General features: G+C 39.4%; 1 protein-coding gene across 6 annotated transcripts in view; it reads right to left on the reverse strand.

The window, feature by feature from the left end:
* Window positions 1-15,749, reverse strand: part of kidins220.L (kinase D-interacting substrate 220kDa L homeolog) — a 116,008-nt gene that overhangs the window by 58,556 nt on the left and 41,703 nt on the right. Inside the window, exon 23 of one of the 6 annotated variants that reach the window (XM_041563543.1) lies at window positions 7,837-8,464. The exons of the other annotated variants lie outside the window; for them this stretch is intronic. Coding sequence (XP_041419477.1) covers window positions 8,338-8,464 — 127 coding nt within the window. The 3' untranslated portion in view covers window positions 7,837-8,337. Of the gene's footprint in view, window positions 1-7,836; window positions 8,465-15,749 lie in introns of those variants that run through there. 6 annotated transcript variants of the gene reach the window in all.

A 15,749-nucleotide genomic window follows, 5' to 3' on the forward strand; every position in this document is an offset into this window, starting at 1 on the left:
CCTGGCACATTTTGGCATGTCAGCACTGGTCTTTCTTTTCATTTTTTAGTTTGCTTAAAAACAAATACCATAACAGCTTAAAGGTAAAGGGTACAAAATGAAATGAACATGTGATGGAGTGGTTAAAAATAGGAAGCACACAAACGTGATATATAAATTTGTTATACTACTACAGACAGGCCCGGATTTGTGGAAAGGCCACCTAGGCCCGGGCCTAGGGTGGCAGGATTTTAGGGGGCTGCCCCACCACACCCACACTGGTTCAAAAACACTGGGGATGTTTTTTTTTTAAATTTCCCCATTGAAAGGGAGGGGCACAGGGGTGATGAACGGCAGTGGGCCTAGGGGCACCCTCTATGTAAATCCGGCCCCGACTACAGATGCACCAAATACATAATTTTTAGGTTCTGTGAAATACCAACCACTATATAAACCCACATTTTCACATTCAAATTCGCTAATCCAAATCCAATCCCTAATTTATAGAAAATATCAGGAGATGGAGGGTATCAAAAGAAGTGACTGAAGGGTTCAGGTTTGGTTTGGCTGAACACCAGGAATTCCGCTGAATTCAAATCTTCCAAAAATTGTTGTCATTTGGGCAAATTTCACAATAGTATTCTAATTCGCAAAAATTTGCAGGTTGAGATTCTGGAATTCCAGGGATCTTTCTGTAATTTGATCACAATACCTTAAGGGGTGGTTCACCTTTATGTAAACTTTTAGTATGTTATATAATGGCTAATTCTATGCCAATGTTGAATTGGTCTTAATTTTTTTTTTTATTATAGTTTTTTAATTATTTGCCTTCTTCTTCTGAATCTTTCCAGCTTTTAAATGGGGGTCACGGACCCCATCTAAGAAACAAATGCTCTGTAAGGCTACGAATGTATTGTTATTGCTACTTCTTATTGCTCATCTTTCTATTCAGGCTTCTCCTATTCATATCCCAGTCTCTTATTCAACTCAATGCATGGTTGCTAGGGTAATTTGGATTAAAGGAGGTGTTCCTGAAACGCGTCATTCGATTTTTGGTCGTGACCAGTTGCAATAAATCACCTTTTTTAACCAGAGTGCCGCCTTTCTTCTTGTTCAAGTACTAGCAACCAGATGGCTGAAATTGCAAACTGGAGAGCTGCTGAATAAAAAGCTAAACAGCTCAAAAACCACAAATTATAAAAAAAAAAAAATCAAAACCAATTGCAATTTGTCTCAGAATATCTCTCTCTACATCATAATCAAAGTTAATTTAAAGGTGAAAACCCCATTTAAGTCTGCTAAAAATCATTTAAACATTAAATAAACCAATATAATTATTTTGCCTGTAAGTAAGGTTTAATTACATCTTAATTTGGATCAAATTCTAGATACTGTTTTATTACAGAGAAAAAGAAAATCATTTTTAAAAATTAGAATTATTTGCTTGAAATGGAGTTGATGGGAGCTTTCTGGATAGCAGGTTTCCAGGAACCTAAAGATGGAGATTATTAAACACAGTGATTTAACAGTTATGATTCAGTTTAGAGGACCACTAGGGTTTCAACTGAATCCAAATTTTGCAAAAATTTATGTAATTTACCCAAATCCCCTGGATCTGGTGGAACCCTAATTTATAGTTACCCGTTTTCCAGAAAGTTACAGGAAAGCCATCTCCTATAGACTGCATTTTCATAAAATAACTAAATTTTTTGTGATAATAAAACAGTACCTTGTCCTTGGTCCAAACGGAGATATAATTAATCCTTATTGGAAGCAAAACCAGCCTATTGGGGTTATTCAATGTGTACATGATTTTCTAGTAGACTTAAGGTATGAAGAGCTAAATTATGGAAAGATCTGTTATCCGGGAAAAGAACTCCCAGGTCCTGAGCATTCTGCTTAACAGGTAATACCTGTAATTGGAATGCACCAAAGCCAGGACTTGGCCAAATCCTTGTGTGACTCTGGCCAGTTGGAAAAAAAAAAAACATTTTTAATTTACAATGAATACAATTTTATTATTTGCTGAATCCAAAAATGAGGGGTTGGATACATCCCTCATAGAAACTTGGATATGGGGGCTATCAAACACCACGTGCCTGTGTATTCCCTGGATTTATTCAAATCAAGATAAACAAGAAAATACTGGATCAACATTATAAATACTGCCGAAACATTCATAATTCTTAATATCATAGGCATGTCAACATATTTGCAAATTCAATAATTAGTCTTAAATCATCTGCACAGCCGTGATTAGAATTTGTAGGGAAAAGTACTTTCAAGTGTTTGTGATATTTCAAAATATTGGACCGTTGGCCACACTACCTAAACAATAACACTTATCTACATTTTTATATCGCTCTATTTTATTTTGTATGTTTTTTTCTTTTTTTAAAAAAAAAAAACCTTAAATGATTCAGACAAAAGCTTTTAACTCAACACATAATTGCAACAAAATTACAATAATTGTACCAATTAAAATAATCCTGAATGAACAGTTTGTCATCTTAATGTTCCGACGGTTTAGAGAAGGGCCTACTTAATTAGCTGAAATTGCTTTCCAGTGTTGGTATCAAATGTCATTTGTTAAAAGTTGAACGATTTAGAAAATAATTTAACAAAGCAATTTTACAAAACACCAAGAAGCAACATTTTCCCTTTTCAGCTGAATAAAGCAAGCAGATGTGTCATCAAATTACTATAAAAATAAATGAGGCTTTTTATGGAAAAAATAAATTTTACTACTTGCGCGGAATGAAAAAAAAAAAAAAAGAAAAATACCATTTTCGGATTGTTTCACCAAATCTGAATTCTTTTAATAATAAAATAAATGCATATCGTTTATCTCCCGCTGCTATAAGCGTGCTGTAAATACAACAGTTTCCTGCCCCCGCGTTTGCACGGGATGCGCTCGGAATAAAAAATGAGGAGTTTATCAGTTTAAACATGTACATTGGGAATGAGCCCGGTTTATGCGTGATATACTGTAACGGCAAAGGATTACAGGGTTCCTGCAATGCAGCAGATGAGTCGGTTTGAAACAGAAAGCTCTCGTGCTATAATGGCACTGTATGAACGGAGCAGTCATTTTTAAAGAGGCACTAACCTTAATTCTTAAATTACTATCTATTAAAGTGATACTGACACAAAACAAATACTATTTAAAATATGAATGTACATTAAAAGTTACCTATAGGTCATGCTGAGGGGTTTGTTTGTGTAAGTAATTGCTAGTTAAACCTGACTGTCCCATCTCAGTCTGTCAGTTAGAGTTTCTAATGCTAACGGACTCCGGCTGCACAAATATGGCAGCCCCCTCATAAGACGAACACAGGGAGTCAGATATAGGTAATGTAAAAGCATTGGGCAAATACTTTATGGCAAAAGAAGCATGCAAAGTCAATTTTATGGTAGATGTAAAAAAAGGTTACATTTCTGCTATTCTGGTATTTCTTTAAGTGGATTCTGAATTGCCCCATCTGCTAATGCACTAAGACTGCTCCTCTGCGAATCAAATCAGAAAGTAATGCCTACAGTCTGATCCGATCATTTGGCCCCTGGGCCAACGATCGGATCATAATGGAGAGATATACGGACTAATCAGGAAAGGACCACATCAAACCTGCTATCCATCTATCTATTATCCATCCATCTATCTATTATCCACCCATCCATCCATCCATCCATTATCTAAATATCTATTATCTATCTATCCATCTATCTATCCATCTATCTATCCATCTATCTATCCATCTATCTATCCATCTATCCATCTATCTATCAATCTATCTGACCAGAAAGCTGTTAGGGAGGGCCCATACACTTGGAAGCTTAAATATGGTGTATGATAGTGATGCGAGGGTCGACAAAAAGTCAACTCGCCCCTTCATGATCTGCACCCAACTCTAACCCACCCCTTCATCATCCACACCCAACACTAACCCGCACCTGCAACATCCGCACCCAACCACCCCGCCCTTCATCATTCGCACCCAACTCGAACCCGCTCCTTCATCATCCGCACACAACCATAACCCACCCCTTCATCATCTGCACCCAACCACCCGCCCCTTCATCATTTGTACCCAACTCTAACCCACTCCATCATCCTCACCTAACCGCCCCTTCGTCATCCTAACCCAGTGCGCTTCTGTATTTTTAGGCCCACGCCACAGAAGGGATGGGGCACAAACTATATAGAACACTCAATGGAGGCGGAAGAAGGGCATTATAAGGTCACCATGAAGACTGTGTGGAAGTTGACCCGCACCTGACCCACCCGCAGCTCCTGTGGGTTTTGGCCCGGCCCCACATCCCTAGGGCATGAGCAATAATATATGGTACATGAGGCGTTTTCACCACTTCAGCCAGGGTTGGACTGGGCCAGGAGGACAACGGGAAAAAACCCAATAGGTCCCAGGCCTCGCAAATGCAGTCCCACTGCCCGATGTGAACTGTACTCAACCTCTACCCCCAATCGCAACCACATGGAGAAAGTACATGGTATATGCTGTGTGCAGGGGGGGTGACGTTGTTAAGTTTTACATGTGAAGGAGCACATGACTGGGGTAGGGGCCCCTAAGGTGGAAGCCCGGACACCCCAGTCTGACTCTGGCTGCAGCCCTATGGTGGAAAGAGAGGTGAGCAATACACCCATGTCCATCTGTCACTGCTTCTATTACAATTCAATGACAAGCTCCCTCTTGGATGCACACAGTGAGGTGACCGGTGGATCTCTGCACTTTGGCACATGCCGTTCAATATTATTTATAGAGGTGACAGGCTAGTAACTCCATGCATTTTTCCAACCACCATAGGTGATTTACATGCAACTGTCACTTGAGAAGCTGCATGGCACCGTGAATCATTTGACAATTGCCTATGCTGACATTTTGATACAATGTTTATAGGGAGAGATTTCAGGAGTTCTGATTTCAGTCTTAAGTGAGGGAGAAAAATGCTGTTGTCCCCACACACCCTCAAAGTACTCAAATTCCCCTCCTACTCAGTATGTTTTAATCTCAGAAAAGTGTTTTTTAATAAATGACAAAGATCAGAACTCATGCCCGGCTCTGTAAGAATAAATGGCAACAGAATCCTCCCCAGCTCAGGCACTTAACGGTTACTCTAATATACGCTTGCCGAGCGGCGTGTTATCACTGAAGCGTTTTCTAAGCTAAGTAATAGCGCCATGCATTTCAGCCCAGATGAAAATCCAATTTTCTGACTAAAATATCAGGATATTAAAATCTTGCATATGAATAAAATATATCCAAAGAGAAAAACAACCCTGTGTATAGAACACAACTAAATCACTGATGGGTAAAACTCAAACACAACAAAACTGATTACACGTAACTGGTAATATTTTTTTTAACAACACATTAAAAAAACGTTATTGTCATGTATTATTTTAAATCCTGTGGCTTTAATTTTTTTGTTTGATGCCCTTGACTGACATTCGAAGCAAAGCATCACCCCCTTAGACAGATCTTGGGGAAGCACTGTCAGGACCAACAGGGGTAACCAAACAGGGGAGCTGTGGGGAGACAGTAGATTTGTTTTAGATGAATGTATTAAAAAAGGGTATGCTTTTTTCAAGCCATACGGACACATTCCATGTGATAAAATGTTGGGATAGCTTTAAAGGTACAGGTATGAGACCTGTTATCCAGAATATGCCTGGGGTTTTCTGCATAATGAATCTTTCAGTAATTTGGATCTTTCCACTTTTACCCTTGAAGAACTCTGGGGGCAGTGGCGGAACTACCGGGGGAGCAGGGGGTGCGAGCGGGCCAGGGCCCGCACCCCCTCAGGGCCCCCCGGCAGTCTGTTCGCCGCTGAAAATGTGGCCAAATGCAGCCGTACGGAGGGGGCGGGGCCCGGCTGCGTGTCACGCACCAGGGCCCGCCCCCTCTAGGATTGCTACTGTCTGGAGGAGGCAAAGCTGTGACGCAGCGGAAGGCGGGGCAGTGAGTAGAGGGGTGGGGCGGAGTTGTAGAGGGGTGGGGCGGAGTTGTTGAGGGGCAGGACAGTGATGTTGGGGCGGGCTATGATGTGGCGATAGGCTGATCGCCGCATCAATCTCAGGAAATCCTGCCCAGTTTTTCTAATTCTGAAAACTGGGCAGCCAGTTTACTATATCTACTAGAAAATCATGTAAACATTAAATAAACCCAATAGGCTGATTCTGCCTCCAATAAGGATTAATTATATCTTAGTTGGGATCAAGTTCAAGCTACTGTTTTATTATTACAGAAAAAAATTATTTGGATATAATCCAGTCTATGGAAGATGATAGATTGAGGTCTATGCAAATGTACCACAGTTTTGGGGTCCGTTATTTAGAAAACTCAGAATTTGCGGAAAGGCCATCTCCCAAGGACTCCATTTTATAAAAATAATTGTTCTGGATAATAGGTTTCTGGATAACAGACCCCACACTTGTGGTACATTTGCATAGACATTAATCTGTTTAGAAATGAACAAGAAACCTTGTGCTGTATATGATATCTCCTTTTCATAAATCATTTTAACATCATTCAGCCCCAAATCTTTACAAAAAGCGGACATAAGGAAAAATATATCCCAAATATTTACTATATACATATGGGACCTGTTATCCAGAATGCTTGGGACCTGGGGCTTTCTGGATTAGGGATGTTTCTGTAATTTGGATCTGCATACCTTCTCCATACTCTATTAAGTCTACTAGAAAATCATGTAAACATTAAAAATAAACCCAATAGGCAGGTTTATATATATATATATAATTATATAGTACAAGCTACTGTTTTTTTATTACAGAGAAAAGGGAAATCATTTTAAAAAAAGTTGGATTATTTAGATAAAATGGAGTCTATGTGAGGCGGCCTTTCCGTAATTCGGAGCTTTCTGGATAACGGGTTTCCGGATAACGGATCCCATACCTGTACTACAGATATATGGGAGTAAAAAGTATGTAAAGAAAAGTATGGAAAAGTATGTAAAAAGAAAGTGGTCAGCAATAAAATAATAAAATGTATTTAGTATATATACTAGAATATATTTAAGCTTGGATATTGTATTTAAAGTGATTAAATTGTCGTTACCACCAGCACAGGGCCAGGTGCTCTAGGTAACCTGACAACAACCTTTCTCCTGACAACTTCCTTGACAACTTGGTGGTCAGACTGGTCTGAAAATGACCAACAGGTGGTGCTGTTGTAACAAAATTCATTCATGTTAACAGTACATGCATCACTTAAAGGAAAACTATACCCCCAAAATAAATACTTAAGCAACAGATAGTTTATATCATATTAAGTGGCATATTAAAGAATCTTACCAAACTGGAATATATATATAAGTAAATATTGTCTTTTTACATCTCTTGCCTTGAGCCACCATTTTGTGATGGTCTGTGTGCTGCCTCAGAGATCACCTGACCAGAAATACTACAACTGTAACAGGAAGAAGCGTGGAAGCAAAAAACAGAACTGTCAGTTGATCCTACGATCCCAGGGGGCGGCCCTTGTTTTTTTTAAATGGCAATTTTCTATTTATGATTACCCAATGGCACATACTACTAAAAAAGTATATTATTATGAAAATGGTTTATTTACATGAAGCAGGGTTTTACATATGAGCTGTTTTATTCAATAAATCTTTATAGAGACCTACATTGTTCGAGGGGTATCATTTCCCTTTAATATTTTGGAATTAAAAAAACAAATACTGAATGTACATTATAAAACTTCTTAGAATAGCACTCATCAATTTTACATTCACTAATTTTAAATGTTTACTTATCCTTTAAAAGCACTAAAACATTCTAATAAATGTATATTGAAAAGCTGCTTTTTTTAATTTTTTTATTTATTTTTTTTTTTTTTAATAGGCCAAACTTTTATTTTGGGGTTGTCTCCGTACGCAGAGAAGTTGAAGAGCTGATGCACAATTTCTGTGCATGTCACACATTTGTAAGCGAATGAAGAAGGGCTGTAATTTAATAAGAGCCATACTGACTCTCGTTTTTATTTTATGAGAGATTGTTCAATCGATATTCGTGGCCACTTATTAGAATGTTCTCTTTTCAAAACAGCAAGTTCCTAATTGCTCCAGCTATTTGCTACACACACACATAAAGCAATATGGCTGTCTATTATTAGCTGTAGAGGATGATTTGTTGGGAAGAAATAACTTTCAGAGCGCTTTCATTTCCTGTGATCAGCCGAACAACTGGCATGCGTTTCCCCGCAGGGAGCTCTGATAGAGCTGTATGGACCTCCAGAGGACAGTGAGCGTCTCAGCCAAAATTACATTGCATATGGCCAGCCAATATTAGAAGAGTTTAAAGACATTTGGCGGAACATGTTAGAATAAGGAGAAGAGAAAATGTTTACAAAGCAGTCTCCAGTCCACATTCCAGCTGGCACGTTCTGCATTCCGCTGGGCCACTTGCACACAGACATTAAAAAATGCCATCGGTTGGGGAGTACCGCTTTATGGCAGAATTGGGGAAACGGTGGAGGAAAAAAAAAAAAAGTGCCGCCAATTAAAGGGGAAAATAAGGAAATTCAAAATGAAAATCCTAAACTACAGAACAGTCACTTAGAAGCAACTTTCGAATACAGGTATGGGATCTGTTATCCAGAATGCTGCAGTTTTCCGGATAATGGATCTTTCTGTCATTTGGATCTTCATACCCTAAGACTACTAGTAAATCATGTAAACATGAAATAAACCAATAGGCTGGTTTTGCTTCCAATAAGGATTAATTATATCTTAGTTGGGATCAAGTACAAAGTACTGTTTTATTATTACAGAGAAAAAGGAAATCATTTTTAAAAATTTTGGATTATTTAGATAAAATGGAGTCTATGGGAGACGGCCTTTCCGTAATTCGGAGCTTTCTGGATAACGGGTTTCTGGATAGCGGATCCCATACCTGTACTACAGATATATGCGAGTGAAACTGTAAAAAGAAAGTGGTCAGCTATAAAATAGTAAAATGTATTTGGTATATATAATAGAATATATTTAAGCTTGGATATTGTATTTAAAGTGAATATATTTTCGTTACGTACATACGTACTGTTTTATTATTACACAGAAAAAGGAAATCGTTTTTTTAAAATTGGATTATTTGGATAAAATGGAGTTTATGGGAGACGGCCTTTCAGTAATTCAGAGCTGTCTGGATAATGGGTTCCCGGATAACGGATCCCTTACCTGTATATGTTGATTACATGGTTTTAATAGGTTTAAAGTTATTTGTAAATGTAATTGCAGTTGAAGGCAGTATCTGTCAAAACCTTTCTGCTAGGGACGCACCGAATCCAGGATTCCACCTTTTTCAGCAGGATTCAGATTCAGACGAAACCTTGTGCCTGGCCAAACCAAATCCTAATTTGCATATGAAAATTAGGGCCGGGAAGGGAAATCAAGTGACTTTTCATCACAGAACAAGGAAGTAAAATCTTTTTTTCCCCACTTTTTCTTTTCCCTTCCCTAATATGCATATGCAAATTAAGATTCAGATTCGGTTCGGTATTCGGCGAATCTTTCACAAAGAATTCGGGGGTTATATACAAATCCCAAATAATGGATTTGGTGCATTCCTACTTTCTGCACTTCTGGTTCTGCCTTTAGAAACAATCTAGCAGATATTCGTTCACCTCCAGGTCTGTTAAAGGAAAACTAAACCCTAAAAATTAATATGGCTAATAATGGCATATTTTATATAATGACCTTATTGCATCAACCTAAAGTTTCAGCTTGTCAATAGCAGCAATGATCCAGGACTTAAGACTTGTCACAGGGGGTCACCATCTTGGAAAGTGTCTGTGACACTCACATGCTCAGTGGGCTCTGAGCAGCTGTTGAGAAGCTAAGCTTAGGGGTCCTCACTAATTATCCAGCAATAAATGAGGTTGGTCTGTAATATAAGCTGATGCTACAGGGCTGATTATTAAATTCTGATGCTAATTGCACTGGTTTCTGTGCTGCCATGTAGTAATTTTCTGTACTAATTACTAATCAGCCTTATATTGTGACATTTCTATTCTATGTGTACTGTATATTGTGAGTGGGTCCCTAAGCTCAGTAAGTGACAGCAGCACAGAGCATGTGCAGTGAATCAGCAGAAAAGAAGATGGGAGCTACTGGGGCATCTTTGGAGACACAGATCTTTACTGCTAAAGGGCTGTGGTTGCCTTGGGCTGGTACAGAAGCCCAAAACATAATGTACAACACTTCCAGCTACTTCTTTCATTGGGCTTTAGTTCTCCTTTAAATGGGTTACTCACCTTTACATTAACGTTTTAGTATGATGTAGAGAGTGATATTCTGAGACAATTTGCAACTGGCTTTCATTTTTTTTTATTATTCGTGGTTTTTGAGTTATTAAGCTTTCAGCAGCTCTCCAGATTGTGATTTTAGCAACCTGGTTTCTAGGGTCTAAATTACCCTAGCAACCATGCATTGATAATAGATATAATAAGAGACTGGAATATGAATAGGAGGCCTGAATAGAAAGATGAATAATAAAAAGTAGCAATGACAATACATTTGTAGCTTTAAAGAGCATTTGTGTCCCCTATTTGAAAGCTGGACAGATGAAAAAGGCAAATAATTTAAAAACAAAACTATAAAATAAATAAATAAATAATGAAGACCAATTGAAATGTTGCTCAGAATGCTATAACATACTAAAAGTTATTTCAAAGGTCAAACCACCCCTTTAAGTGGCAATTTTGATGAGAGCGCCAGTAGCAAGTGAAATGGGCATAAAGCCGCAGGTCAGTTAATCCCGTAGACAAAAAAAACAAAAAACTCTGTAACAAAATGCTGTAGTGGAAACCCTGGCCTGTTATATGAATGCTGAAGCATGTTCTTTTACAGGAAAAAAGCCACATACGTGCCAAATCCATGGTGGAATCATTTTGTTATGGAACGCACAAAAAATCCAATTACAAGCTTGGGTCTTTCCCGTTGCTCCATGAGTATCTCGTTAAAAATGTATTTTGCCTGTTTAACGAGCCCTCTAAATGGAAATCGTTTAAAAGCAATCATCGTGGTCCACAAAGAGATATCAGCAGCTCTGATCAAACCAGTCTCTTACCGACAGATAAACCGGGCAAGAAAAAATGCTCACACCCAAGTAAAACCAACCTAAGGTCAAACGTCACACAGAACCCGAAAAACTGCAAAGCAGGATCTTCTGTCAGTGCAGCTAAACACAGCGAATCTGCTACACAACACACAGCAGCAGAACACTCTCGGTAACTCGGGCCTAAAATTCAGCAAAAAAAAAAACAAAAAACCTTACAAAAGAGATTTCTTTAGGGTTCTTACAGACTAGCGTTTTTAGCTGCGCTTCCCTGCGTTACGGTTTTATGCGTTCAGCCACAGGGGAGCACAGGAGTAGACGCACTGAATTCTTTTCAATGTGGCTGTACTCACACAGACGCATGTAAGCGCCGAATGCAGGTTGGGACGCAGCGTGTTGCATTTTACCTGCGTTCAGTGCTTACATGCGTCTGTGTGAGTACAGCCACGTTGAAAAGAATTCAGTGCGTCTACTCCTGTGCTCCCCTGCGGCTGAACGCATGAAACCGGAGCGCAGGTCAAAACGCTCGTCTGTAAGAGCCCTTATTCTCCTTTAACTATGTACAAGTATGGGATCCTTTATCCAGAAACCCGTCGTGCAGAAAGCTCTGAATTACAGGAAGGCCGTCTATTAAGCAAATAGTTTAACTTTCTTGATCCCAACTAAGATATAATTAATCCTAATTTGAGGCAAAACAATCCGATTCGGTTTAAATAATGTTTTAATGGGTTTTTTGTAGACTTAAAGGAACAGTAACACCAATAAATGAAAGTATGTTAAAGTAATGAAAATATCATGTAGGGGCAGATTTACATATGGTCGAATATCGAAGTTGAAGGATTTACCGCAATTAGTTCGATCTAACGAAAAATTGTTCGATAGAACAATTAAATCCTTCGATTCGAAGGATTTTAATCCATCGATCGAACGATTTTTCTATGACCAAAAAATTCCTAGGAAGCCTATGGGGACCTCCCCCATTGGCTAACATTGCACCTCGGTAGGTTTTAGGTGGCGAAGTAGGGGGTCGAAGATTTTTTTAAAGAGACAGTACTTTGATTATCGAATGGTCAAATATTCGAACGATTTCTAGTTCTAATCGTTCAATTCGAAGGTCGAAGTAGCCAATTCGATGGTCGAAGTAGCCAAAAAAATCATTCAAAGTTTTTTTTCTTCTATTCCTTCACTCGAGCTAAGTAAATGGGCCCCGTAGTGTTGCTCTGTGCTGGTAAAACTGATGTGTTTGCGTCAGAAACACTACTATAGTTCATATAAACAAGCTGCTCTGTAGCAATGGTGGAAATTGAAAAGAGATATGGCACAGGTTAAATAGTGGATAACAGATAACACCATTATGTTCTACAGAGTTTATCTGCTGTGTAACCTGAGCCTTTTCTCATTTGAATGGCTGCCCCCATTGCTACACAGCAGCTTATTTATATAAACAGTAGTAGTGTTTCTGAAGCAAACACACCAGTTTTACCACTGCAGGACAGCACTGCATTATATTTTTATTCAGTATATAAAATATGGCATTTTTAGCCATATTCATTTTTAGGGTTTAGTTCTCCTATAACAGCAGTTAGCCGCGTTCTATTGCTAAAGGCAAACACGGGCAGCTTTCTCCAGATCAGGCCACACACTGCAATAGCACAGGGCTCTGGGGATGCTCGGCTGGCGAGTGCTGCACTAAGGCTCCAGCTGATACATGAAGGTATGTTTATTTACAGCAGGAATGTATGAGTAGCCGGCATGTGGCTGACCCACAGTCTCCTGATGGATTGGACGTGGCTGCTCGATAAACACACTATAAAAAGCCTTTTGATTTCAGACTCTCAGGTGAAGTGTGACTCACATAGAAATTCTTATGTTTTTTGGTTTTTTTTTAAAATAGAAATGCAAAGTGCGGTTTTAGATTTAATGATAAAAAGCAGCTTTGATATTTTTGGGCAGTCGTTATCTAACGAACATGTTATGGAAGGATGTGACAGATCTCAAATGATATATTGCAACGCCGTTTCACTCTGACGCCAGCATAAACACCAGAGGCAATTTTATGGGAAACGCTATAATACAGGTATAGGACCAGTTATGCAGAATGCTCGGGACCTGGGGTTTTCGGGATAACAGATCTTTCCATAATTTGGATCATCATACCTTAAGTCTAATAGAAAATCATGCAAACATGAAATATACCCCAATAGGCTGGATTTGCCTCGAATAAGGATTCAATGGGGCTCATTTATCAACACTGGGCAAATTTGCCCATGGGCAACCAACCCTTAGCAACCAATCAGTGATTGGCTTTTTGAAGCCAGCTGCAAGTAGAACAATGAATGCAGCAATTTGATTGGTTGCTATGGGTTACTGCCCATGGGCAAATTTGCCCAGTGTTGATAAATGACCCCCAATATATCTTAGTTGGGATCAAGTACAAGCTACTGTTTTAAATGTTGTCTAGTACAGGTATGGGACCTGTTATCCAGAATGCTCTAGAGCCAGTGTTTTCCAGATAACTGATCTTTCTATAATTTGGATTATTTTCATACCTTAAGTCTACTAGAAAATCATGTAAACATTACCGGTAAATAAACCCAATAGGCTGGATTTGCCTCGAATAAGGATTCAATATATCTTAGTTGGGATCAAGCACAAGCTACTGTTTTATTATTACAGAGAAAAAGGAAACATTTGGATAAAATGGAGTCTATGGGAGAGAGCCTTTCCGTAATTCTGAGCTGTCTGGATAACGGGTTTCCGGATAATGGATTCCCATACCTGTATAAAATATCTTAACAAGCTTATTAGCGGAAAGGAAATAATATAAGGATGGGCAAATCCAGAATATTTATGGGATTGGAAAGATCCAAATTAAAGAGGGATTTCTCTGTGTGCTTTAAATACTGTCATTACCCATCTGCTACGGACAAGAAGCAGCAGCAGGTCCAACCTACGCACATATATACACACACATTCATATTCCTCTGCAAATCCTACGGAGGTTGGAAATCTACAAGAAAACCCTTTTTATGCACCAAAACAGGCACAGGGGAATATTAGGATTATCAGTGCCTGCCCCAGCCATAAGGACTGGAAAGCAGGACCTTACTGCATGCCGATTGGGCACCTCCTGAAGGCAATGTGCTATTGCAGGTGAACAACAGGTTCAAATCCTGAGAAGATGAATATATTTTGAGACATGGAATAGCAAAATGCAATGACAGTGAAATCCACTGGCTGCGTGATATTTGTGTTAATCAGCAAATCAGTGTAGCGTCCCATCAAATGGGAGTGGGGAAATCTCAACAACCTATTCAACAGCCAACAGGTCAGGTGACTGTATGACACAAGACCCAAGGAAGGTGCACCCCCTGGCATTTAAAGCCTAACTAAAGAAGTAGCCAGAAATGTTGTACATTATGTTTTGGGCTTCTGTACCAGCCCAAGGCAACCACAACCCTTTAGCAGTAAAGATCTGTGTCTCCAAAGATGCCCCAGTAGCTACCCATCTTCTTTTCTGCTGATTCACTGCACATCCTCTGTGCTGCTGTCACTTACTGAGCTTAGGGACTCACTCAAAATATACAGTACACATAGAATAGAAATGTCAAAATATGAGGCTGATTAGTAATTAATACAGATAATTACTACATGGCAGCACAGAAACCAGTGCAATTAGCATCAGAATTTATTAATCAGTCCTGTAGCATCAGCTTATATTACAGACCAACCTCATTTTCTGCTGGATAATTAGTGACGACCCCTAAGCTTAGCTTCTCAACAGCTGCTCAGAGCCCACTGAGCATGTGAGTGTCACAGACACTTTCCAAGATGGTGACCCCCTGTGACAAGTTTGAAGTCCTGGATCATTGCTGCTATTGAGAAGCTGAAACTTTAGGCTGATGCAATAAATTCAGTATATAAAATATGGCATTTTTAGACGTATAAATATTTAGGCTTTAGAGCTGCAAATATGTATATAAATCCATGTTAATAATGCTGGAAGATTTACCTCCAAAACCAATGGAGACATCTGCTAGCAAGTCTCTTAAAGCTATAAGCCCCCTGTTGTGTTATATTCCCCAGCTGGGCACATGGCCTAAGATTTGAGGATGAATATTTGGTGCCACAGGGTGCATAGCCAGCCAATAAACACACAGTGGTTACAATACACTGAAGTTTAAGCAGCAGGAACATAAAAATGTACGAAGTTTGGCCATAGCCTATTAAAAAAAAAATATACATAGATTATGCCAAGGGGATGCAGGCCTGTCATTAGAAGTGTAGTGGGGGGCGTTAATGTTGGGCAATATCCATAGATGCTTGCAAATCAGGTCATCCTCTGGAGTACAGTATACAGTCATATTAAAGGGATCTTTTTCCTAGCAGCAATGTATGTTTAAAGGAGAATTCAACCTATAATAAAAAAACTCCCTCCCCTCTACCCTGGGTAGCTGGGTAGCTGGGTAGCTGGGTAGCTGGGTAGCTGGGTAGCTGGGTAGCTGGGTAGCTGGGTAGCTGGGTAGCTGGGTAGCCCCCCCCTCCCTCCTCCCCCTCCCTCCTCCCCCCAGCCTACTTGCCCTGCTGGCAAATGCCCCTAATTTTTTACTTAACCCTCCCTGCAGTTTCTGTCCACGGGAGTTCACGGGCGCCATCTTCTTTCTTCAGTCTTTTT

Source organism: Xenopus laevis, chromosome 5L (genome assembly GCF_017654675.1).
Source record: "Xenopus laevis strain J_2021 chromosome 5L, Xenopus_laevis_v10.1, whole genome shotgun sequence".
Classification (NCBI taxonomy): domain Eukaryota; kingdom Metazoa; phylum Chordata; class Amphibia; order Anura; family Pipidae; genus Xenopus; species Xenopus laevis.